General features: G+C 44.9%; 2 protein-coding genes across 2 annotated transcripts in view; both read right to left on the minus strand.

Annotated features, from left to right (window-relative positions):
* LOC127925996 (IQ motif and SEC7 domain-containing protein 3-like) overlaps nucleotides 1-11,761 on the minus strand; it is a 47,016-nt gene extending 35,255 nt beyond the window's left edge. The window contains 1 exon segment of the mRNA XM_052511251.1: nucleotides 11,684-11,761. The gene's annotated coding sequence lies outside the window, so the exon portion shown is untranslated.
* Nucleotides 11,762-11,848: 87 nt separating this feature from the next.
* LOC127925995 (protein TsetseEP-like) overlaps nucleotides 11,849-27,683 on the minus strand; it is a 52,786-nt gene continuing 36,951 nt past the window's right edge. Inside the window, exon 4 of the mRNA XM_052511250.1 lies at nucleotides 11,849-12,167. Within this exon, the coding sequence (XP_052367210.1) occupies nucleotides 11,849-12,167 (319 nt within the window). The remainder of the gene's footprint in view (nucleotides 12,168-27,683) is intronic.

Consider the following 27,683-nt stretch of genomic DNA (forward strand, 5'->3'; position numbering starts at 1 on the left):
CAGCACATTCTATTATATATATAAGCATAGTGCTAATGCAACACTTGAGTGGTTTAAGGGGAAAGTACTAATATATATATATATATAAGTGCTACTGTATATATATATATATATATATATATATATATATATATATATATATATATATATATATATATATATATATATAGTGGCTTGCGAAAGTATTCACCCCCCTTGGCATTTTTCCTATTTTGTTGCCTTACAACCTGGAATTAAAATAGATTTTTTGGGGGGGTTGTATCATTTGATTTCCACAACATGCCTACCACTTTGAAGATTCAATATGTTTTTATTGTGAAACGAACAAGAAATAAGACAACAAAAACTGAAAACTTGAAAGTGCATAACTATTCACCCCCCCAGAGTCAATACTTTGTAGAGCCACCTTCTGCAGCAATTACAGCTGCAAGTCTCTTGGGATATGTCTCTATAAGCTTGGCACGTCCAGCCACTGGGATTTTTGCCATTTCTTCATGGCAAAACTGTTCCATCTTCTTCAAGTTGGATGGGTTCCGCTTGTGTATAGCAATCTTTAAGTCCTACCACAGATTCTCAATTGGATTGAGGTCTGGGTTTTGACTAGGCCATTCTAAGACATTTAAATGTTTCCCCTTAAACCACTCAAGTGTTGCATTAGCACTATGATTCGGGTCATTGTCCTGCTGGAAGGTGAACCTCAGTCCCAGTCTCAAATCTCTGGAAGACTGAAACAGGTTTCCCTCAAGAATTTCCCTGTAATTAGCGCCCCTTATCATTCCTTCCATTCTGACGAGTTTCCCAGTCCCTGCCAATAAAAAACATCCTCACAGCATGATGCTGCCACCACCATGCTTCACTGTGGGGATGGTGTTCTCTGGGTAATGAATGGTGTTGTGTTTGCTCCAGACATAGCGTTTTCAATTTTAGTCTCATCTGACCAGAGTAACTTCTTTCATATGTTTGTGGAGTCTCCCACATAACTTTTGGCAAACACCAAACATGTTTGCTTATTTTTTTTCTGGACACTCTTCCGTAAAGCCCAGCCCTGTGGAGTGTACGGCTTAAAGTGGTCCTATGGACAGATACTCCAATCTCCGCTGTCGAGCTTTGCAGCTCCTTCAGGTTTATCTTTGGTCTCTTTGTTGCCTCTCTGACTAATGCCCTCCTTGCCTGGTCCGTGAGTTTTGGTGGGCGGCCCTCTCTTGGCAGGTTTGTTGTGGTTCCATATTCTTTCCACTTTTTTTTTACAATGGATTTAATGGTGCTCTGTGGGATGTTCAAAGTTTCTGATATTTTTTTATAACCCAACCCTGATCTGTACTTCTCCACAACTTTGTCCCTGACCTGTTTGGAGAGCTCCTTGGTCTTCATAGTGCCGCTTGCATGGTGGTGCCCCTTGCTTAGTGGTGTTACAGACTCCGGGGCCTTCAGAACAGGTGTATATATACTGAGATCATGTGACACTTAGATTGCACACGGGTTGACTTTATTTAACTAATTATGTGACTTCTGAAGGTAATTGATTGCGCCAGATATTATTTAGGGGCTTCATAGCAAAGGGGGTATGCATGCACCACTTTTCGTTTTTTGAATTTTTTGAAAAAAGTAATTTTCTTAATTTCACTTCACATTTTGGACTATTTTGTGTATGTCATCACATGAGATCCAAATAAAAATACATTTAAATTACAGGTTGTAATGCAACAAAATAGGAAAAACGCCAAGGAGGGTGAATACTTTTGCAAGGCACTGTAATATTGTAATATTAGTGGGTGCTTGTATTTGTCCTATGTCAAAGGTACAAGTGTGTATTACACACATGTGAATTGGAAATATGTTTTTTGCTGTCGCGACTCCCCTGAAATACCCTGAAATACCGGTCTTCAGCAGCATGGAGTATAGGGAGGTCACAGATACGGTCTTCAGCAGCATGGTATTATACAGTATAGTAGTGTGGGGATACGGTCTTCAGCAGTATTATACAGTATAGTAGAGTGGGGTCTTACGGTCTTCAGCAGCATGGTATTATACAGTTACAGATAGTCTTAGCATGGTGTATAGGATCACAGATACGGTCTTCAGCAGCATGGTATTATACAGTATAGTAGAGTGGGGTCACAGATACGGTCTTCAGCAGCATGGTATTATACAGTATAGTAGAGTGGGGTCACTTCCAGGGTCTTCAGCAAGAGATGCTGATAGTAAATTATCTTGACAGAAAAAAAGGCATATTTAGGAGAGGGAGAAAAAATGTGTTACTATCTGTCTCATATCTGTGTGGCCAAAACGTTCATTGCCTTCAATAAATCAGAACCACTATCTGTGGGTGCAATTGAGATGCACTCTCCTCTCTCTTCTACACTGAATAACCTGAAAGCTATTAATTGTGCCTGGAAATAAATGACTGTGAGATAAAAAGGCAGTTCTGATTTGATTTGGGTAGGGATAAAAAAATGCATGGAACCTTTACCAACTCTCTTCACAGAACAATCACATTCTATATATTTCTAGAGTTTCTTTGCATGTGATGGCTGTGGCAATCTCTGGCCTATGGATGTGTCAGTCATACCCTGTTCAGTTAAACTGTGTCAACCCTGTACACGATCCCTATAGGTTGATCTCGCCAATGTTCTCTGAGAACATAGAAAATGTGGTGCTATTCTCCATCTTGTCACAAGGTTTCTCGACATATGTCTGCTCAGTTGAGGACTTGAACCGAGGGCAGGATCCGAAATATATATGGACTGAGTCCGCTCACGTCAAATATCCCCCCTGTGGCTCAAAGGCAATTGGGCGAATGGTTTTAGAAGGGATTGCGGGGCCACCAAGGGATCAACGTGATACTTTCAACTACTACTCTGCAGTCCCAAGCAAAGTCACCTGCATCCTATAGACTTCTATGGGGAAGAACAGATAGCCATGCAATAATGCATACTAGGCTTTGCAATTTGCGATAAGTGGGGTGGCTGCAGCATGATGCAATCTCAGCCCATTGTCATTTGGAGAACTCCATCCCTTAGAAAGGCTCTTTAGAAAACCGAAATGACACTGAGAAATCCATCTTATCTGATCCCTTTTACATTGCACTGCAGCGAGGCCTCTGTGAGAAAGGGAAGAGATGTTGGGAGAATATTAAAGTCGTTCTGAATGAGCCTGGCCCTTTAAGCTATAGTCTATAGTCTCTGTGAGGCATCTCAGAATGAGAACATGCCTTTCTCTTCCCGCAGACCGGTATTGGGCCTTGCCTTGAATATTCATCACTTTTTATCTATCTGGAATGTTCAGACAGACGGAACTTTGAGTACACACTCAATATGACAAAATCAGCTTCGTCACTCTGCTGACTTCGTCTGGACAGAATGGGTAGGCTTAAAAACACAGAGTTAAGGTAATAACCACAACCCATCCCTCAGAAAGTTGTCACTCGTCAAAACGAATGACAGAAATAATGTCTGAGGCAGAGATAGCCTTGGATCTGAGCCGGGAGCTGGGAGGGGGCTGCTTTGATTAAAGGCGGCAGTTTGGCTTGTTTGTTTTGCCTTCCGAATGAGTTGGCAGGGGACGGCGCATAAAGAATTTAGGTCCCATCACAGCTTTATCTGAGCCTGTATCTCTCTAGTACATTCTGCCATCTCCATTAGACACTGAAAGCCTGGGTGAGCAGGAGAGAGAGATGATGGGATGGAGGGGGAAGGTGGGTAGTGGAACTAAAAGAGGTAGACTGAGAGGCAATGGAGATATGGTAGAGCAGGGCTCTCCAACCCTGTTCCTGGAGAGCTACCATCCTGTAGGTTTTAACTCCAACCCTGTTCCTGGAGAGCTACCATCCTGTAGGTTTTAACTCCAACCCTGTTCCTGGAGAGCTACCATCCTGTAGGTTTTCACTCCAACTCTGTTCCTGGAGAGCTACCATCCTGTAGGTTTTCACTCCAACTCTGTTCCTGGAGAGCTACCATCCTGTAGGTTTTCACTCCTACTCTGTTCCTGTAGAGCTACCATCCAGGAACAGGGTAGGAGTGAAAACCTACAGGATGGTAGCTCTCCAGGAACAGGGTAGGAGTGAAAACCTACAGGATGGTAGCTCTCCAGGAACAGAGTTGGAGTGAAAACCTACAGGATTAGCTCTCCAGGAACAGAGTTGGAGTGAAAACCTACAGGAGGGTCCTCCAGGAACTGGGTTGGAGTTCCAGGAGGGTACTCCAGGAACAGGGTTGGAGTGAAAACCTACAGGATGGTAGCTCTCCACGATCAGGGTAGGAGTGAAAACCTACAGGATGGTAGCTCTCCAGGAACAGAGTTGGAGTGAAAACCTACAGGATGGTAGCTCTCCAGGAACAGGGTTGGAGTGAAAACCTACAGGATGGTAGCTCTCCAGGATCAGGGTAGGAGTGAAAACCTACAGGATGGTAGCTCTCCAGGAACAGGGTTGGAGTGAAAACCTACAGGATGGTAGCTCTCCACGATCAGGGTAGGAGTGAAAACCTACAGGATGGTAGCTCTCCAGGAACAGAGTTGGAGTGAAAACCTACAGGATGGTAGCTCTCCAGGAACAGGGTTGGACTGAAAACCTACAGGATGGTAGCTCTCCAGGATCAGGGTAGGAGTGAAAACCTACAGGATGGTAGCTCTCCAGGAACAGGGTTGGAGTGAAAACCTACAGGATGGTAGCTCTCTAGGATCAGGGTAGGAGTGAAAACCTACAGGATGGTAGCTCTCCAGGAACAGAGTTGGAGTGAAAACCTACAGGATGGTAGCTCTCCAGGAACAGTTTTGAAAACTTTTCAAAGAAAAATCCAGAAATATTTATTTTAAAAATGCTGAGGTGACACCGATCTAACATGAGGCAAATGGTATTTTGGGGTTATAATATGGTTTGATAACCAAACGTTACACACTAGGGGTCAAAGGGCGAGAGCCAAGTGGACTTTATAGGACAGACAGAATTCACACACAACCAGGCCTTTGACCTGATGAGCGTATGGAGTTGCTGGTGATGAATTGAAACAAGACCAGTCTGTGTATGAGAGATGGGACTCTTTGCCACTGAAATATTAATACCCCAAGGCTTGCAGAAATAGCGCATTCAGAGTTTGTTTTCGGGGGATGTTTATGCCAGGAATGAAAATGGTTTCCAATATTAAAGGTCAGACTTTCTATGGGGAACAATCTGGTTTTTTGAAGTGCTATTTTTTGTTCTGGCTTATCAGATCTGGCTATTCAGAGAAATGTGCTATGGATGGTATCTCTTGGCCTTCTCCCTGGCTGCATTCATCTGGGTGAATAGTCTCCAAGGACGAGCTGGCATTCACAGTCTGTCACGCAACCCATTCACTTCATCTCACCAAATGTCACGATACAGGTGGACAACAAAATGAACACATATGCAAACCCAGCCTGAAGTCAATTATGAGCCAAACACACTTCAGGGATTTTGAAGAATTTTGTGTTCAGAAAAAGGCATCCTCAGTTGAATTTGTTTGTTCATCGTATTCATTGACGTTTAGCTTAGTGACCCATGTATATTTCTGAGTGTCACCCTCAAATTGAGTTCTGGCACAGAGATTAAATAGCAGATGATTACATTTGCATGCAGCTAACACATAGTTGAGAGGGCACGACTAATGCTACCTCCTAATTATAAGCTCATTCATGTCAGGTCAGTTCATTTGCACCAGGAAAATGGTCAACTTTACATCATGATTATGGCGTTATACTGTGCTAATTCTGAGGAATAGAGCATCAATCAGAACAGCTCTTACTGTTTATCAGGAATGGAGATTAATTTGGTGCCCACAACGTAAGAGAGTCAGGCGATAACCTACAGTAGGTCAAGCACAGGAGATTGGTGGCATCTTAATTGGGGAGGACGGGCTCGTGGTTAATGGCTGGAGCACTGAGGTCGAGTAAGTAGTTGACTTATTGAGCATTGGCTTCAACCCTTTCAAGTTTATGAACCTTTGTTGTGAGAAGCAGTTGGAGATTCTACGTTCACTTCTCAAAAGGCATGAAGTGTGACAGTTCAACCGACGCAAAAAGCTGGCAGAAGATTAAAAAAAAACTTGACAGGATTCCATCGACCCGTCTTTCAAAACATTTCATCTCTAGAGTATTGAAGACGGGACACGATCAGTTTTCACTGCTCTCAGCATACCCAGCCAACGGTGTGATAAAATGTGCTAATCCACCCATTTTTAAGCATCAGCCGTTTAAAGACGCTCGGGTAAACATATTGAACTTTGAGACACGGAGTGCCTCTACCCCTCAACAAAAAAAATCTGCATTAAAAAGTTGGGTTGATGTGGATTACTTAGCTCGCATTTCCATAATGGCATTGTGAGATGTATTGCTCATAAATATCCCCCTCTCTGGTGGGGGTTTGGAGTGTGATTATGAGGGAACACAGGCAGTCTGATAACATCCCTCACCCCGCCACTGAGAAACATTACAGAGATAAATGTAGTTTGATTAATGAGGCTCGAATCCAATGCTTTCTCAAGAAGGAATCTGCGGAACAAAAAGGCAATTATGGGCCCAGAGACAAAATTGAGGGTATTCGACAAATGGGACCGTTAGAGGAGGAGCCTTCATCAACCAGCCTATCAACTGGCACACTTGTACAACTAATGCTATTAGACCAATGGTTCTTTTACAGGACTGACTGGACCCACGGTTTGTACTTGCAATGAGCTCTTTACTGCCGATACTACCTACAGAGCAGGCTATGCTGCGTAAATGTATTCTGTATAAAATCACATTGTGGCTCAGTTTATCCTTGAGCATGGAGATTCCAATGACAGGAATATTGATGTCAGAATACACCAAAAGCCTTTTGTGAACACTACCTTTGCTCTGGTCATGATTAACTATAATTGTACTAATATACAATACTTACATTGCCAAATACCAAAATGTTGGTTCTGAAAAACGTTTACGTTAAATATAGAGTGAGCAATATACTATGGCATTTATCCTATGAAAACTCTCTACATGAGCACATACAGTTGAAGTCGGAAGTTTACATACACCTTAGTACATTTAAACTCAGTTTTTCACAATTCCTGACATTTAATCCTAGTAAGAATTCCATGTCTTGGGTCAGTTAGGATCACAACATTATTTTAAGAATGTGAAATGTCAGAATAATGGTAGAGAGAATTATTTACTTCAGCTTTATTTCTTTCATCACATTCCCAGTGGGTCAGAAGTTTACATACACTCAATTAGTATTTGGTAGCATTGCCTTTAAATTGTTTACCTTGGGTCAAACGTTTCAGTTAGCCTTCAACAAGCTTCCGACAATAACTTGAGAGAATTTTGGCCCATTCCTCCTGACAGAGCTGGTGTAACTGACTCAGGTTTTAGTGGCCTCCCTGCTCGCACATGCTTTTCAGTTCTGCCCACACATTTTCTATGGGATTGAGGTCAGGGCTTTGTGATGGCCACTCCAATACCTTGACTTTGTTGTCCTTAATTAAGCCATATTGCTACAACTTTGGAAGTATGCTTGGGATCATTGTCCATTTGGAAGACTCATTTGCGACAAAGCTTTAACTTCCTGACTGATGTCTTGAGATGTTTCTTCGATATATCCACACCATTTTTGTGAAGTGCACCAGTCCCTCCTGCAGTAAAGCACCCCCACAACATGATGCTGCCACCCCCGTGCTTCAAGGTTGGGATGGTGTTCTTCGGGCTTGCAAGCCTCGCCCTTTTTCCTCCAAACATAATGATGTTCATTGTGGCCAAACAGCTATATTTTTGTTTCATCAGACCAGAGTACATATCTCCAAAAAATACGATCTTTGTCCCCATGTGCAGTTGCAAACCGTATTCTGGCTTTCTTATGGCGGTTTTGGAACAGTGGCTTCTTCCAAGCTGAGCGGCCTTTCAGGTTATGTCAATATAGGACTCGTTTTACTGTGGATATAGATACTTTTGTACATGTTTCATCCAGCATCTTCACAAGGTACTTTCCTGTTGCTCTGAGATTGATTTGCACATTTCGCACCAAAGTACATTCATCTCTAGCTCCCAAGGATGAACCAGACTTGTGGAGGTCTACAATTTTTTTCCTGAGGTCTTGGCTGATTTCTTTTCATTTTCCCATGATGTCAAGCAAAGAGACACTGAGTTTGAAGGTAGGCCTTGAAATACATATCCAGGTACACCTCCAATTGACTCAAATGATGTCAGAAGCTTCTAAAGCCATGACACCATTTTCTGGAATTTTCCATGCTGTTTAAAGGCACAGTCAACTTAGTGTATGCAGACTTCTGACCCACTGGAATTATGATACAGTGAATTATAAGTGAAATAATCTGTCTGTAAACAATTGTTGGAAAAATGACTTTTGTCATGCACAAAGTAGATGTCCTAACCGACTTGCCAAAACTATAGTTTGTTAACAAGAAATTTGTGGAGTGGTTGAAAAATGAGTTTTAATAACTACAAGCTAAGTGTATGTAAGCTTCCGACTTCACCTGTATAAACAGCCTCAAGGTATCGTCCCATGTATCGTCCCCACCCGTAGGCTGTGAAAGGAAACCTCATCTGGAGTTTCTCTCTCCGGACAGAAGATCAATCTAACACATCAGACATGTGAAGCAATCCTGACACACAGAGAGGGAGGCAGTGAAGGAGATCTTCTTTAAAAGAGAGATTAAAAGAGTGACGAGGTGGGGGGGTTTAAATCTTAATCAGGACTAGAGGTTAGTGTAAGAGAGATAAGGGGTGAAATAGGGGTGAGGAAGATGGAGATAATGGGTGAAACAGGAGTGAGGATGAGGGTGATAAGGGGTGAAATAGTGGTGACGATGAGGAAGAGTAGTGTTGAAATAGGGGTGAGGATGATGGAGATAATGGGTGAAACAGGAGTGAGGATGAGGGTGACAAGGGGTGAAATAGGGGTGAGGATGAGGGAGAGTAGGGTTGAAATAGGGGAGAGGATGAGGGTGATAAGGGGTGAATTAGGGCGACTAACTGTAAGTCGCTCTGGTTAACCTCTCTGCGAGTAAGGCTAGTTTCCTGAATTTCAACCTGTCTGACGTGCCCAAAGTAAACTGCCTGTTCCTCAGGCCCAGAAGCTAGGATATGCATATAATTGGTAGGATTGTTTAAAACTGTTTAAAAATGTCTGTCAGTATAACAGAACTGATATAGCAGGCGAAGACCTGAGGAAAATTGATCCGTAAAAAACAATGTTGAGCTTGGAATGACTTCCAATGCTATTGAAAGATCTTATGTTCGCCTCCCAGACTGCAGTTCCTATGGTTTCCACTAGATGTCAACAGTCTTTATACAAGGTTTAAGACTTTTTATTTATTTTTAAATTAAATATTTGTTGTCGTTCCAAGTTGAGCACCAGGGCAAAAGTATTATTTTTTCAAGCGTGAATGTGGGCGCACTCTTCGTTCTTTTCCTTTGCTATTGAACATACTATTCTCCGTCTGAAATATTATCCTTTATTTAGATATTAGACAATTAATAAAAAACATAGTTTGGACAAACTTTGCTGGTAACATTTTGGAATCCTTTGTATGCATGTTGAAAGACTGGATTATTGAATTCGTTTTTGGGATATAAAGAAGGACTTTATTGAACAAAACGACCATTCATTGTGTAGCTGGGACCCTTGGGATTGCAACCAGAGAAATATCTCCAAAGGTAAGTGATTTATTTTATCGCTATTTATGATTTTGTGTTGCTAGTGCTGGTTTGAAAGATATGTTGACATGGGGCTCTGTCCTCAGACAATCAAATGCTATGCTTTCGCCGTAAAGCATTTTTGAAATCTGACAACGCAGTTAGATTACCAAGGTTCTAAGCTAAAGAATCATGTATGACATTTGTATTTTCATGAATGTTTAATATTTTACGATTTTGTATTTTGAATTTGGTGCGCTCCGATTTCACCGGATTTTGTTGAATTTGATCCCGCTAGCGATCTTCGCGCAAAGAGGATAACTTCGCGCTAAGAGGATAACTTCGCGTTAAGAGGATAAGAGTGTCTGATAAATGACTAACACGTAAATGAAGGCACTGTATATGGTTCAGCAAGTTGTTGTTTTTACACCTTGAGAACTACACTGTTCGCTCACAAGTTTCTCTCTCTTTTCTCTTTCTCTGGTCTTGAGGTGTGACTGATGATCTGTGTGAGAGCTGGAAATGGAAAGGTTGTCTTACCTGGTTGAAGGTCAGTGGACGGAATAGGAATGGAAAGGTTACCTTACCTGGTTGAAGGTCAGTGGATGGAATGGGAATGGAAAGGTTACCTGGTTGAAGGTCAGTGGACGGAATGGGAATGGAAAAGTTACCTGGTTGAAGGTCAGTGGACGGAATGGGAATGGAAAAGTTACCTGGTTGAAGGTCAGTGGATGGAATGGGAATGGAAAGGTTACCTGGTTGAAGGTCAGTGGACGGAATGGGAATGGAAAAGTTACCTGGTTGAAGGTCAGTGGATGGAATGGGAATGGAAAGGTTACCTGGTTGAAGGTCAGTGGACGGAATGGGAATGGAAAAGTTACCTGGTTGAAGGTCAGTGGATGGAATGGGAATGGAAAGGTTACCTGGTTGAAGGTCAGTGGATGAGATGGGGAATGGAAAGGTTACCTGGTTGAAGGTCAGTGGACGGGATGGGAATGGGGTGGTTAAAGCCCCTCATATGCAGTGTCAAGGCCCCTCATATGCAGATGAGTGTCTGATGAATCCAACGTCTCAGATGAATGGGATGATGAGAACACACACACACACAACACACACACATGCATGCACAGGCACACATACACACACGGAGTTGACAAACAGACGCCCACATACACACACACACCATGTAAATGAGATGTGAGACACAGAACAGGGAGATGGGTCTCTGTATGTTAGCAGGGCCATCACACATGGATGATTTCCTGAACACTTACTACATGTACAGTAGAGTTTCTAGTCTAGACAATATGGCAACTCTGAACATATGATGTTAAGGTGAAAACAACTTAATAAGAGCAGGAGAGAAGACATGAGTTTAGTCCATGCAAGCAGCACAACCACCATCGGGAATATTACTTCATTCTGTTACCATGACGATGTATCATTTACACAAGAGAATGTGTGATTGTGTGAGTGAGAGAAAGAGTCGGTGGGAAGCAACTAAATGTGTTCCATTTAAAAACCTCCCAGACACTTAGACACACAGTGTGAGCCATTCGTTAAACAGCAAGATGCCACACAGCAGAGGAAGGTACTGTGAGAACAGAACACACACCGCCTCAGTAGAAGGTCACTGTTCCACATCTGTTCAAAAGACAAAAGCCATGTAATGTCAATGAAGGTGAAAATGACAGTGGCGATGATGATGATGATGATGATGATGACTCATGTTAATGAAGAAGAGCGAAAGACTCAACAACAAAACACCCTAAGAACACCTGCAGAGCCAACTTCAAAGGCAAATAATGTCAATCAACTGCCAGCCGAGGCCAATCCACAAAAAAACAGCCATAACAAACAAACAATCCCAGATGAACCAAATCAACAACAGCCTCAACAGACAAAACAAACAGCCTTGACCTCAGACAGAACCTCAACAAACGACCACAAAGACCACAAGACATACAGTACAACCAAGCCGAGCCCCCTCTCCCCTACCCCGCCCATATCACACCGTTCCCCCCACCCCCACACACCCTACCTGCTTGTTTTTGAGGTCGAGCGAGAGCTCGTAGTCGGAGGTGGCGGAGTGCGAGCAGGCCCCGTTGCGCTGCACCCTCATGGGGAAGCTGTGGTGCAGGCTGGCCCTCCTCCCCGTCGCTCCCCCGGGCCTCTGCCCCATCCTCCTCCTCCTCCACCTCAGCCTCTACTGCTGCCTCCCCTCATGTTGCTGCTCCTGCTGCGAATCCACCACCTCTTTCTGCTTTATCTCCTCCTCCTCCTTATCTCCTCGTTCTCCCTCCTCCTGCTCGAGTTCCCCTCCGCTTGGTGAGCGGGAGGCTGCGGGGGTGACCTCCTGCTGTGTTTCGCCCACACTCGTGCCCTCGGGTTTAGGCTGAGGCTGGGGTTCAGGTTGGGGCTGGGCTTGGAGCTCAGTCTGCTGGGGTTGGACCTGGGGCTGGAGCTCCCCTTCTCCCTCTCTCTTTCCCTCCTCACCTGAGGGTGAGTCTGGAGGAAGGTCGTCGCTGCAGAAAGGAGGAGAAAACGGCAGAGTGAGGGTTCTGCTTCCTGCTGGCTGACCTTTGACCTCTTCTCCAGGCTGGCTGGCTGGGTCGTAGTAGGGGTTTGACCTCTGTGTGAATCTCTCTCTGTGTCTCTGGTGATACGAGGTGTGTGCAGGGTCAGAAGAACAGGAGTCTGTCAGTTTGTCTCTGTGTCAGCGGAGGCTGTCCGGTATAGACAGCACAAGCACAGAACAGAGGACACTATACGACCACAGTGCATTTCAGTTTCAGTATTCAAAGAGGACAGACACACTGCATCAACACCACACAGAGGAGTTATTATGAGGACACACGAAGAACAGCTTTGGGGGAATCCGACAGCGACACACAGACATGGGATACAGTCATGCAGCTACAGGGTAAGTACAGGCCTAGACTGCCTTCACAGGGGCAGCCTGAGGTGTGTGTGTGTGTGTGTGTGTGTGTGTGTGTGTGTGTGTGTGTGTGTGTGTGTGTGTGTGTGTGTGTGTGTGTGTGTGTGTGTGTGTGTGTGTGTGTGTGTGTGTGTGTGTGTGTGTGTGTGTGTGTGTGTGTGTGCTTGCATTAGCAAGTGTGGGATAGCACGTGTGTGCATGTGTGCACCCGTGATAGTGTGTGTGCGTACAAGCATGTGTGTGTGTTGGCTTTTAGAAAGGGAATGGGGATGTCCGTGAAGTGTGATTTGCCGTGGGCATTGCACTGTACACAGGACCACAGCATACTGTAGCTACTGTTGTGTTGTTGGGGACTCTGGGACTTTCACAGTGTTTGATGGAGTGACTGACAGAGTGGGGACTCAGCTGTCAGCGGGGTGGCTAGTGTCTGATATTACTCTGGGACCATGAGGCTCTCTGTCTTACTCTGTTGCTCCTCCCCACTTCCTCTCTACTCTGCTGGCCGTTTCTGTATGACCATCACTCTGTTCTTCCCCTTCCTCTCTCATCTCTCAAATGCTGTCTAATCTTTCTTTTTAAAAAAGTTTACTTTTTAACCCTTTTTCTCCCCAATTTCATGATATCCAATTGGTAGTTACAGTCCCATGGCTGCAACACCCGTACGGACTTGGGAGAGTTGAAGGTCGAGAGCCATGCGTCTTCCAAAACACGACCCTGCCAAGCCGCACTGCTTGTTGACACACTGCTCGCTAACTCGGAAGCCAATCTCACCAATGTGTAGGAGGAAACAGCGTACAACTGGCGAACGAAGTCAGCGTGCATGTGCCCAGTCCGCCACAAGGAGTCACTAGAGCGCGATAGGACAAGGACATCCCAGCTGGCCAAACCCACCCCTAACCCGGATGAAGCTGGGCCAATTGTGCGCCCGCCTCATGAGTCTCCCAGTTGCGGCCGGCTGCGACTCAGCCTGGGATCGAACCCGGGTCTGTTGTGACGCCTCTCTCTCTCTCTCTTCCCCTCACCTCCTTCTTGTGCTCTCCCCGTCCTTCTCCCACTAGTCTCCTTCCTCTCTTTATACACCCTCTCTCTCTCTCCACACCCCTCCCTCCTTACTTTCTAAACCTCAATCTCTCTCTCGCTCTCTCTGAATCGCCAAGGCCTGATAAAGCCTCTCACTGCCCCATAGTGGAGCCCAGAACCCCAGTGTTGCTGACAGACAATCTCCTATCACATCTCTGAAACTGACAGACTGATCACAGCACTCTCGCCACTACACAATATTACTGGTTCTCCAATGTCCAATGTGTGAGCCACAACAAGTAACGAGCCAGTCTGTCGGGAACTACCAATAAAACATGTCTTGTCCTCTGATAGAAAAACACAAATCCATGGTGAGTATGAGAAAAATAATAACTTAGATGTAACATAAAGTATGTTTCTATGGGAGTGTGAATGCAAGACAAAGAATTGTTAGTGTTCTCTTGATAAAACTTTTATAGGTCGGCCTACATTTCTGAGGGAAAGTGACTAAGCGTGAACTCCATCGTGGCAGCTTTTCATGTCTTTATCTGAGTTGATGAGCCACTTTAGTGTTCTAGATCTACGTCAGGCCAGATGATGATTGATATATGACACGGCCTTCATTTCCCCCCGGTTTCAACTCTGAGAGGAGTTTTATGGAACTGAACCACATGATTCAGTTCTTTCGGAGAGAAGTTTAATGGAACTGAACCACATGATTCAGTTCTTTCGGAGAGAGTTTAATGGAACTGAACCACATGATTCAGTTCTTTCGGAGAGAAGTTTAATGGAACTGAACCACATGATTCAGTTCTTTCGGAGAGAAGTTTAATGGAACTGAACCACATGATTCAGTTCTTTCGGAGAGAAGTTTAATGGAACTGAACCACATGATTCAGTTCTTTGGAGAGAAGTTTAATGGAACTGAACCACATGATTCAGTTCTTTTGGAGAGAAGTTTAATGGAACTGAACCACATGATTCAGTTCTTTTGGAGAGAAGTTTAATGGAACTGAACCACATGATTCGGTTCTTTTGGAGAGAAGTTTAATGGAACTGAACCACATGATTCGGTTCTTTCGGAGAGAAGTTTAATGGAACTGAACCACATGATTCGGTTCTTTCGGAGAGAAGTTTAATGGAACTGAACCACATGATTCGGTTCTTTCGGAGAGAATTCTGTGCTACGTTTGGTTCTTCGTTTTCGTAGCTCTACGGTCGACAGTTTCAAGAACTTGAGGAGTTTTCATGGACACATGAAAGAGAGCAAGAGAAAGAGAGAAAAATATAAAGAGAGTGAGGAAGATAGATTTTGGTATGCTTAGGTAGACACACACAGGCATGTGTTAAAGGCATGTGTCCTTGGTGCTCCGCAGTACTGCAGGGATGTGTTGTATATATATGAGTGTGTGTGTGTGTGTGTGTGCGCGCGCGCGCGTGTGTGTGTGTGTGTGTGTGTGTGTGTGTGTGTGTGTGTGTGTGTGTGTGTGTGTGTGTGTGTGTGTGTGTGTGTGTGTGTGTGTGTGTGTGTGTGTGTGTGTGCGTGCGTGCGTCTTTATTACTGTCCAGTATAATGTCCTTTAAAATGGTGGAATCCATCCTGGGGTTTCACAACACTCTCTGCTTAAAAGCTCTTGTTTAATGCACTATTAAAACAGCGCTGCAGAATGACCCCTGAATGTCTCTGAAATCTTGAGAATTCAGGCCATGTTTTGGAGCGATCGCATTTCCTCTTGGCTGTGACCGTAGTGAGCAAAAAATCTGAACATTTCAGCAAAACATATGCAGCGCCCGCAATCGAGTACTGGAAGAGGAGATTCCCCCGAGGGTGCTAAAACAGGGCTCTGCAGCGAATACAGAGCTGCAGTCAAAACAGCATACTGTGGTGCCGCATCATCATCAAAGCAAGATGGAAAAATCTAGCTAATTCACCCAATCCTCAGAGATGAAGAAATTGAACACAGAGAGGGGGGACTTGAGTGCTGTGTCATGTGTGTCATGTGTGTCATGTCTGTCTGTGTGTGTGTGTGTGTGTGTGTGTGTGTGTGTGTGTGTGTGTGTGTGTGTGTGTGTGTGTGTGTGTGTGCGTGCGTGCGTGCGTGCGTGCGTGCGTGCGTGTGCGTGTGCGTATGTGTGTGTGTGTGTGTGTGTGTGCGTGTATAAATGTATGATGCATGTGTGTCTATGTATGTCTGCATACAGCACAGTGCACTTGCTTACTTCTTCACTGTTCCAATGTTTGCGGACCTCTTCCTCGCCAATGCATTCACCCGAACACATTTTACCCACACGATCTATGCACAGTGCATTGCCAACAAAATCCCATTCTGTTTTCCTTTGTTCCTCACATACTGTAGGTCTCTACAACAGCTCTGCATTTTCACTGAACAGCTTGTGAGGCAGACAGAGAGTATCTTCATAAGGACAGGACGTGTTCTCATAATGGAGCTGGAGTATGAATAATGGATGGAAAATAAAGCCTGGGCGCCGGCACTCAGCAGGTGTGCTTGAGCTTTGGGGTAAAAATACATCCTGCCCGAGACAGGGAGTTATATTCTTGCTAGAAGAGTTTCCCTGTTTTTCTGTTGTCTTTTGTTGTCGTGACGAATCCAATCTCTTTTCCTGTTGTTGACCCCTCAAAGAGTAAGAAAAGTACTTGATGATCATTGATATGGCATATTGATATATAAAGAAACAGAGTAACAGAGGAAGGACATGGAGGGACTATAGTGTATACAACAGGGGCGATACAGTTTACAGGGGAACAGGACAGACAGGTGTTGAGCAAACAGACAATGTATGTCGATGCCATGCAGCTACGGACGAACAGAAGATCACACAGTGAGACAGAGGTGTTTGCTTGCATATGAAACTATTCTACTCCCTCTTCACCTCCACTACTATATCTTTACCTCTTTACCTACTCTTTTCTCCTTAATAATCCATCTCTCCTCTTAGCTCTCTCTCCCTCCCTCCCTCCAAATATATAATGCTCCCTGTCCCCCTCGTCTCTCTCTCTCTCTCCACTCTGCCTCTGTCCCCCTTCCCTTCCTTCCCCTCCTCCATCCTCCTCAGTGAAATTTCATTTTTTTTAAATAGTGAAACAAAAAAACAAAAAAGTTATCATTTTTAGATAAAACTATACTAAATATATTCATATGTCACCAACAATTAATTAAAACACACTGTTTTTGCAATGGTCAAAGTAACTTCAACAGCACTCTCTGGGGTAGCACCATGGTGTAGCCAGCTAGCTTCTGTCCTCCTCTGGGTACATTGACTTCAATACAAAACCTAGGAGGCTCGTAGGCCTCACCTCCTTCCATACACCTATATATGGTAATCATGACTAGAGGTCGACCGATTAATCGGAATGGCCGATTAATTAGGGCCGATTTCAAGTTTTCATAACAATTGGAAATCTGTATTTTTTGACACCGATTGGCCAATTTTTTATTATTTAAAAAATATATATTTTTATGCCTTTATTTATCCTTTATTTAACTAGGCAAGTCAGTTAAGAACACATTCTTATTTTCAATGACGGCCTAGGAACGGTGGGTTAACTGCCTTGTTAGCGGGGTGCGTGCCATTAGCGTTTCAAACGTCACTCGCTATGAGACTTGGAGTGGCTTGTCCCCTGCTCTGCAAGGGCCGTGGCTTTTGTGAGCGAGGGGTATGCTCCTTCAAGGTGGCTGTTGTCGATGTGTTCCTGGTTCGAGCCCAGGTAGGGGCGTAGGAGAGGGACGGAAGCTATACTGTTACACTGGCAATACTAAAGTGCCTATAAGAACATCCAATAGTCAAAGGTATATGAAATACAAATCTTATAGATAGAAATTGTCCTATAATTCCTATAATAACTACAACCTAAAAACTTCTTACCTGGGAATATTGAAGACTCCTGTTAAAGGAACCACCAGCTTTCATATATGTTCTCATGTTCTGAGCAAGGAACCTAAACTTTTACATGGCACATATTGCACTTTACTTTTTTCTCCAACACTTTGTTTTTGCATTATTTAAACCAAATTTAACATGTTTCATTTTATTTGAGGCTAAATTGATTTTATGATGTATTATATTGAGTTAAAATAAGTGTTCATTCAGTATTGTTGTATTGTCATTATTACAAAACAACAAAATAATAATCGGCCGATTAATCGGTATCGGCTTTTTTTTTTGGATCCCCCAATATTCGGTATCGGTATTGAAAAATGATAATCGGTCGACCTCTAATCATGACTACTTCCGAGGGATGACCTTCGCTTTGCAATATGAACTGACATGTTGTCCATCTGATCATAGGATTAGGATCAGAGAATTCATGATTTTTCAGTCTGATCAACTGTAGGCTACTAATAACAGCAGCTGCATACAGCCGATGTGCCCTGTCCATCTGGTCAGGGTAACTGATTGGGTAACGTTATGTATTTATAGTCCATTTGTGTCAGGAGAAAATGTGAATGTGATCAAATTGGTTTATATTCAAAATTGGACTGGCTAGGCTGCCTATATGTTTTCAACCCAAAAAGATTAACTGGAATTAATCAGTCAACATAATAGTGATGACAGATGTGAGTAAATGTTTTTATAAGGCCTACAGTTGCATAGGCCTGTATGATGCCAACATGCAGAAAGCAAGCTCAGCCCTGTGAGTTCTATTGTCTGTCAGTTGTTGTCTCTCATCTGGGTAGAGGAATCCCTCTCCTCATCTCCTCTAAATGTAATTCATATCATATAAGTATAAGGTTGCTGCAGTTTGACAGGGTTTTCATTCATGTGACCTGATTAAGAAAAACCCATCATAGCCCTTATAAAACCTTTTACCGTTGATGAATCACTGTCATACCTTATAGGGTCCAGAGTTTTCCTAAATAAGTTAACAGATAAGGAAAAACTCCAGGCCCCAGGGGGTAAAAATTGCCCCCGCCCCCCCACTCAGGGACCTATGGTGCCACCAGTCTGATTGCAGTTGTCAGTTATTGTCAGGTATGTGGATGAGGAATTTATTCAGGGACGTTTCTTGGGCTACTTTGATGTGTGAAGTGGGCGAGATGTGCAGTCTGTGTTTAACTGTGAATTTTGAAATGTCTGATTTTAACTTCATGGAGAAGCTTGTTGTTCAAACGTACAACGGCACAGCTGTAATGGAATGTATCTGCTATTTGTATTTACAGCCAAGTCCCCTCCTGTTCTCTTATGAAGAGGCGACTCCACTCCACTACCATTGTCAACTCTCTCCTGACATGAACTGAAGCCACGTCTCATGTGCCGCTCATCCACTGGCACATTGAATGTTTCCTCTCCAAGCACTGTGAGAACCCCTATCAATTTTCTCTCATTTCTGTACGTAGAGTCAATCACATACACAAACACAAACACATTATTACACATCAATGATTTGACTCTTTGCTCAGACTAACTCATTCTTAGCTCTTTTGTCTAACTGTGTAATGTGTTGTGTTATTGCTTTTTGTCTTCCCAGACAAATCCTGTCCTGCACTGAAGACAAGCCACTGAACACCTCAACTCATGCCTCATACTCTCATTTAATCACTGCTGTGATCCCTTCCCAACAATGCAAGTAGCCCTCTCATCTCCATTCCCCATAATAGTGTACTATACATGTCTTTATTAAATGCTTTAGGTTAAAATAATTAGGCTTTGACGATTTTTGAAACACACTTTGTTGTCTCCATGGATTCCATGCCTACACCGTGGGTCTCCCATCCTCCTCAATTGTTCAAGTCACCAGCCTCCACTGCCATATCCATCATGTTCCCTGCCCCCTCTTCCATCTCTCTCCCTCCATTGTGGGCTAAGGAGATTGAGTGGTTCCAGGTGTCAGGGTGACTGACGGGGCAGAGCCAGGCCTTGGCTGTTGCCTGACACTCACTCTTCCCTCTCTCTCTCTCTCTCTCTCTCTCTCTCTCTCTCTCTCTCTCTCTCTCTCTCTCTCTCTCTCTCTCTCTCTCTCTCTCTCTAAGCTCTCTCTCTAACCCCTCTCTCTACTCTCTCTCTTTCTCTTCTTCTCTCTCATGCTCTCTCCTCTCTTTCCTTATCTTCTCTATCTCTTTCCCTCTTCCATTTCTCTCTCACTTCCCTTTTTTCTCTCTGCCAGGAGACAGACAGTGCAGCCAGCCTCCGTTGCATTGCCATTAGGATGTAATTACAGTACTGACGGTTCGCGCTCAACAGTGACCGCTAACGCCTGCGCTACGTGAGGCGACCGGGCCTGTTAAAGGCAGGTTGGTTGATGGTTGCTTGTCTGCATTGTGTTTGGTTAGCTGCAATAGTGTTGCAGCAGTTTCATGGTGACATCAAAGTGTTGGCTACCCAGGTTGGGGTTTATCTACTGCATTGTCCATCCTCTTCGCTGACTTTACTGTATACTGCTGTTGCTGCATTAAAGGGAAGTTTCAGCTTATATGCTCCTTGTTTTCATGGCACCATGCATGCAGAGCGTTTAGTATGTTTGACACACGCAAAATTATGTGTTTTTAAAGGAACGTGTGCAGTATTGGCGCTGTGCAGTATTGCAGGGATGTGATGTGTGTGGCTTTCTGTGTGTGTGTGTGTGTGTGTGTGTGTGTGTGTGTGTGTGTGTGTGTGTGTGTGTGTGTGTGTGTGTGTGTGTGTGTGTGTGTGTGTGTGTGTGTGCGTGTGCGTGTGCGTGCGCGTGCGTGCCTGTCTGCGTGTGGTTGTCATGTGTGTGAGTCATATATTACTGTAAGTGTGTGTGTGTATTTTGTGTGAGTGTAATTCTGTATATATATTTCTGTGTGTGCGCATGTGAGTGTACATTTGTGTGTGTGTGTGTTTCTATCTCTGTGTGTGTGTTAGCATGCACAGGCCTCCTGCTGTTTTCCCGTTGCCCCCGTATTGTGACACACCAGTTCCCTGCCGAAGGAGAGAGAACAATCTCTTTAATGACCCCCTCACACTCCCACAGTGTGAAACATTAACTACTCTCACGCTTCCAGGCATCGCAGGCTCAAAAAACTAAACATAATGATTATTAATTCATTCAAAAATTCTTTTTTTTTCTTCCTAGAGTGTTTGAGTAGGGATGAGGCCCTATGAGTCTAGAATCTCATTTAGAGAAACCTTCAACTCTAAACACTTCATGGTACACAGAAGGCAGTCCCAGAGCTCACTAGGTCCGCGGCCATCTCGATTTGATGCTAAAGAGCCCCTGTGTCCTAGTGTGTTGTGGTAGCACGCTGTTTCGCTCCCGTCCTGTTTTGTCAGATTCATATGAGAAGGATTTTAGTCATGACACCCCCTGAGAGAGAATTCTGAACCTGAATGTTTCCTGACGACAGTTAGGTCACTTTGACGTTCTTCCTTCTTCGCTGATATCGCTACTATAAACAACTCAGTTTCTGCAGTGTCATCAGCAGCAAACAACCAACAGAGATGGATTAGATATCTGGGCTCATGACCAGAGGGTTTCAGGGTTCACATCCCAGATGGGATCATCACCATGGAGACACAGAAAAAGGGCGACCTTTTGAAAGCCACCTCAGCAATACTGTATGGATGGCAAATTAGCCCCCCCACGTATGCTAAATCCATGCCTGAGCCCAAAAAATAAAAGTGTTGTTTGTTTCTTGTTGTGATGCTGTGCCCAGTTTACAGTTTGCTTACTGTAGCTAGTGTACACCACCTATAACTTACTGTACTGTAGCTCGTGTACACCTCCTATACTTTACTGTAGCTAGTGTACACCACCTATACCTTACTGTACTGTAGCTAGTGTACACCACCTATACTTTACTGTAGCTAGTGTACACCACCTATACTTTACTGTACTGTAGCTAGTGTACACCACCTATACCTTACTGTACTGTAGCTAGTGTACACCACCTGTACTTTACTGTACTGTAGCTAGTGTACACCACCTATACCTTACTGTACTGTAGCTAGTGTACACCACCTATACCTTACTGTAGCTAGTGTACACCACCTATACTTTACTGTACTGTAGCTAGTGTACACCACCTATACCATACTGTACTGTAGCTAGTGTACACCACCTGTACCTTACTGTACTGTAGCTAGTGTTCACCACCTATACTTTACTGTAGCTAGTGTACACCACCTATACTTTACTGTAGCTAGTGTACACCACCTGTACCTTACTGTAGCTAGTGTACACCACCTATACTTTACTGTACTGTAGCTAGTGTACACCACCTATACCTTTACTGTACTGTAGCTAGTGTACACCACCTATACCTTGTACTGTAGCTAGTGTACACCACCTGTACCTTACTGTAGCTAGTGTACACCACCTGTACCTAGTGTTCACCACCTATACTTTACTGTAGCTAGTGTACACCACCTATACCTTACTGTAGCTAGTGTACACCACCTGTACCTTACTGTAGCCAGTGTACACCACCTATACTTTACTGTACTGTAGCTAGTGTACACCACCTATGCCTTAATGTACTGTAGCTAGTGTACACCACCTGTACCTACGGTAGCTAGTGTACACCACCTATACCTTACTGTAGCTAGTGTACACCACCTGTACACCACCTGTACCTATACCTGTACCTGTAGCTAGTGTACACCACCTATACCTTACTGTAGCTAGTGTACTCCACCTATACCTTACCATAGCTAGTGTACACCACCTATACCTTACCATAGCTAGTGTACTCCACCTATACCTTACCATAGCTAGTGTACACCACCTATAACTTACTGTAGCTAGTGTACACCACATATACCTTATGAGGAAATCTAATATGTTCAACCTTGAACTCCTTGACTCTATAACAACCCTCCTCTCTATCCGCTCTCTTATTGCTTTCTTTTCAGATTTCTAGCACCCTCTTCTTCTTTTCTTCCTTTTCCTCCACCTCCTCCTCTGCCCTTCACCCTCTCCTCCTCCTCCTCCTCCTCTGATTCCCCTCCTCCTCTGCTCCCTTCACACTCTCCTCCTCCTCCTCCTCTGATTCCCCTCCTCCTCTGCTCCCTTCACACTCTCCTCCTCCTCCCTGATTCCCCTCCTCCTCATCTGCTCCCTTCAACCTCCTCCTCCTCCTGATTCCTCCTCCTCTGATTCCCTTCCTCCTCCCTCTGCTCCCTTCACCCTCTCCTCCTCCTCCTCCTCCCTGATTCCTCCTCCTCATCTGCTCCCTTCAACCTCTCCTCCTCCTCCTCCTGATTCCTCCTCTGATCTGCTCCTCAACCTCCTCCTCCTCCTCCTCCCCTGATTCCCCTCCTCCTCCTCCTGCTCCCCTTCATCCTCCCTCCTCTCCTCCTCCGATTCCTCTCCTCCTCCTCTGCTCCCTTCACCCTCTCCTCCTCCTCCTCCTCTCCTGATTCCCCTCCTCCTCATCTGCTCCCTTCAACCTCTCCTCCTCCTCCTCCTCTGATTCCCCTCCTCCTCCTCCTCCTCCTCCTCCTCCTCCCCTGATTCCCCTCCTCCTCATCCTCCTCCTCCTCCTCCTCCTCCCCCTGATTCCCCTCCTCCTCATCTGCTCCTCCTCCCTCTCCTCCTCCTCCTCCTGATTCCCCTCCTCCTCCTCTCCCCTTCCTCCTCCTCTCCTCCCTTCACCCTCTCCTCCCCTCCTCCTCCTCCTGATTCCCCTCCTCCTCATCTGCTCCCTTCCTCCTCCTCCTCCTCCTCCTCCTCCCTGATTCCCCTCCTCCTCCTCTGCTCCCCTTCACCTCTCCTCTGCTCCCGTCACCCTCTCCTCCTCCACTGATTTGCCTCTTCCCCTCTCCTCCTCCTCCTCCTCCTCCTCCCTCCTCCTCCTCCTCCTCCTCCTCCTCCTCCTCCTCCTCCCCTGATTCCCCACCTCATCCTCCTCTTCCAGCTCATGAATCGAACATTAATCAGTTCATCAGGCAGAACACAAGGACAAAGACCAGTTACTGGCTGAATCCGCATAAATAATCATATTTATCTCCCCCTTTGGTGCAGAAAGAAGAGTAGGCCTCATACATCAGCCACTATTCCTCAGTATGACTGGTGCAGAAAGAAGCATGACTTCGTGCCACGCAGGCTGTTCTTGGGATTTATGTGAAAATGGTGGTTTGTTAATGGTGGTGTTAAACATTGCAACAGTGGGACATCCCTCATACTGTGTGTGTGTGATGCACAGAGCTCGGTGGCATAACAGGCTCTACGGTATCTGTAATAAGATACATTAAGCTGCAGTTGAACATCAGCTACCTGTCTCAACTGACGTATTCTTCTCCCTGTCAACAGCACAAGAGAAACTTGTCCTGCAACACGACTAACCACAAAACAACGTAAACTACCTTCACCTTTCTATCCCCCTTTCAGGTCAAAGGTCAATCGATGCATATAGTCACAGCTCCAACAGGTGAAAAGGAGGATTATTTTGTGGTGGTGCAAATCAAATCATAGTCAGCTATCAGAAATGCATCACCTTTAGATTCTTCACAGTCATGCTATCAGAAATGCATCAATACGCTTTAGATTTTAGTCATGCTATCTGCTTTAGACAGTCATGCTATCAGAAATGCATCAATACGCTTTAGATTCTGCACAGTCATGCTATCAGGAAATGCATCAATACGCTTCTAGATTCTGCACAGTCATGCTATCAGAAATGCATCAATACGCTTTAGATTCTTCACAGTCATGCTATCAGAAATACATCAATACGCTTTAGATTCTGCACAGTCATGCTATCAGAAATGCATCAATACGCTTTAGATTCTGCACAGTCATGCTATCAGAAATACATCAGTACAATTTAGATTCTGTAAGGGTCATCTCATCCCTTTGGATTGTACAATATATTAAAATCCATAAGGTCACTTTATATTTTAGATGTTAATATCATTAAATGTAATATCATCAAAAAACACAGACTATTAAACAACGACCTTTCCTCTAATCACAAGGTCAAGGGAAGTCTTATTTAATCTGTGATTTGACCCCCATTAACCTCTAATTTACAGCCAAATCAGCCATTAACATTCTGACAGAGACCTTACAAATCGCTAATACCACCACCACTAATCAACCCTGTTGAACATGAAATGGTCCGTTCCGTAAATAGCTTTGACTGGAGGACTGTCATTTTCGGTCAAACCAAGTCAGCTAGGAAAGGGGGTAAGGCACTGGGTTCTAGGTGGGTTACATGGGGTCTGAAAGGGTGGAGGTGAGGTGCACGGGTGGCTACATGTTGCCTGGAGAGGAGACGTGTTGAATGTGTGACTGTAAAACATGGTGCATTAAGAATGAGAGAGAAAGAGTGAAAGAGAGAGGGATGGAGAGAAATACATATTGAGTGAGAGAGAGTAAGCAAGCACCCAGGAGATGAATGACTACGGCAAGCTGCCAGTGACAAAAGCCCAATCCAAACAGCTGTCACACTCACGCCATCTGAGCTGGATCAGCACGCAATTATTCACAAACCCCTTGACAAACACAACACACACAAACACACACAACAGAGACACGCACTCTCTCACAGAGACAATGACAGACATGACACACATACAAAACCACACAATACAAAAAAACACTGAAACACACACAATGTAAAAAATGAGACAGTTCACCCAGATGTATCTGACTGCATGGGTGTTCTCTTTCTGAAACACCCACGCGTTTACGCAGCACGTAAAGTGTTGGTCACACCAGCCTTCGCTTTGGCTCCCCCTTCTGTCCATCTCAAGCGTTCGTCATCGCTGGCCTTCGAGCTGCTGCCGAACCTACTGCTGACAAATGCCCTTCACTCATCAACCCGGACTTGTCTCGTCATCATTACACACACCTGGTTCCAATCCCCACTCTATCACTGTATATATACTCCCTCTGCCATTTGTCTTTGTCGTCATCGTAATGTTAATTGTTTTCCTGATAGGAATCTCCCCACTATTTCCTGAGTACTTTATATTTTGCACTTTGGGTTCGCCTTTGCCTTTCTGTTTATGAAGATATATTTGAGCACATCAGCGTTTGGGTTTTCGTCCCGCTTTCATCTATGGTGCTTAAATACATTCAGTAAAATCTGCTACTGCCTCCTGGCTACTATTCTCTACACCTGTGATAGAATGACCGACCCAAGAGGACAGGAAGCAGCAGGACATCCCAACCTCTCTGATATAGGAGAGATGCTCCACCACCACGACTCGTGCCTGGAGCACCTCCAGGTTGCCATGGACGAGGTGATCCGGACCATATGCCAGCTGCAGGCTTCCCTCACAGTTGTTCACAACCACCATGAACGCATCACTTTCCTCATCTTAGACTCTCCTGCACACTCCGTAGTTTTAGGTTTCCCCTGGTTACAGTTGCAAAACCCCAGGATATCGTGGACAGAGAGGAGGTTGTTAGGTTGGTCGTAGGAGTGTCAGGGGAGGTGTCTATCTGTGCCACCTGCGTGAAAATCCGGACCAGGCCACCCACGCCCCCGGAGGAGTACCGGGGACCTACAGATGGATTTTTTGAAGACTCATCAGCCATGGGACTGCACTCAACCTACTGCCTGGTTCTACCTTCCGCGGGGGGCACATCTACCCCTCTCGCATGCAGAGACCGAAGCCATGGAGGTCTACGTCCAGGAGGCTCTGGCCCTAGGATTCCTCCGTCCATCCACCTCTCCGGCCTCCTCCACCTTCTTTTCGTGAAGAAGAAGGACGGAGGTCTCCACCGTGTATCGATTATCGGACACTGAATAAGGCAACTGTTCAATTCAGTTATCCCCTGCCTCTCATACCCACTGTGATCGAACAGATGCACGGTGCTCAGCACTTTACCAAATTGGATTTACACAGTGCCTACAAACTGGTGCACATCAGAGAGAGGGATGAATGGAAGACAGCCTTCAGCACCAGCACCAGCACCGGACACTACGAATACAGGGTAATGCCCTACGGCCTGCACCGGTGTTTCTATCCTTCATTAACAAGGTTAGAGACATGTTGGGCCGCTGTGTAGTGGTGTACATAGATGACATCTTGGTGTACTCCACTACACACAAGCAACATGTCTCTCATGTCAGGTCCGTATTGGAGAGGCTGATAGGGCATCGCCTGTACGCCAAGGTGGAGAAGTGCCTTTTCTTCCAGCAGGCGGTCTCCTTCCTGGGCTATCGGATACCCACAGCGGTAGTGGAGATGGAAGAGCAGAGGGTCGGAGCTGAAATATAAGATTCCGCACAAAAAGCTTTTCTCTCAAATTTAGTGAGCATTTCTCCTTTGCCAAAGGTAATCCATCCACCTGACAGATGTGGCATATCAAGAAGCTGATTAAACAGCATGATCATTACACAGGTACACCCTGTGCTGGGGACAATAAAGGCCACTCTAAAATGTGCAGTTTTGTCACACAACACAATGCCACATATGTCTCAAGATCTGAGGAGAGTGTGCAATTGGCATGCTGACTGCAGGAATGTCCCCCAGAGCTGTTGCCAGAGACTTTAAATGTCCATTTCTCTACCATGAGCCGCCTCCAACATCGTTTAAGAGGATTTGGCGATACATCCAACAGGACTCACAACCGCAGAGCACGTGTAACAATGCCAGCCCAGGACCTCCACATCTGGCTTCTTCATCTGCGGGATCGTCTGAGACAAGCCACCCAGACAGCTGATGAAACTGTGGGTTTGAACAACCAAAGAACTGTCAGAAACTGTCTCAGGGAAGCTCATCTGCGTGCTCATCATTCTCACCAGGGACTTGACCTGACAGCAGTTCAGCGTCGTAACCGACTTCAGTGGGCAAAGGCTCACCTTCATGGACACTGTCACGCTGCAAAAGTGTGCTCTTCACGGATGAATCCCGATTTCAACTCTATTGGGCAGATGGCAGACAGCGTGTATGGCGTTGTGTGGGCAAGTGGTTTGCTGATGTCAATGTTGTGAACAGAGTGCCCCATGGTGGTGGTGGGGTTATGGTATGGGCAGGCATACGCTACGGACAACGAACACAATTGCATTTGAATGCACAGAGATACCGTGACAAGATCCTGAGGCCCATTGTTGTAACATTCATCCTCTGCCATCACCTCCTGTTTCAACATGATAATGCACAGCCCCGTGTCACAAGGATCACACCAGATACTGACTGGTTTAAT

The sequence above is a fragment of the Oncorhynchus keta genome, unplaced genomic scaffold (genome assembly GCF_023373465.1).
Source record: "Oncorhynchus keta strain PuntledgeMale-10-30-2019 unplaced genomic scaffold, Oket_V2 Un_contig_6569_pilon_pilon, whole genome shotgun sequence".
Taxonomy (NCBI): domain Eukaryota; kingdom Metazoa; phylum Chordata; class Actinopteri; order Salmoniformes; family Salmonidae; genus Oncorhynchus; species Oncorhynchus keta.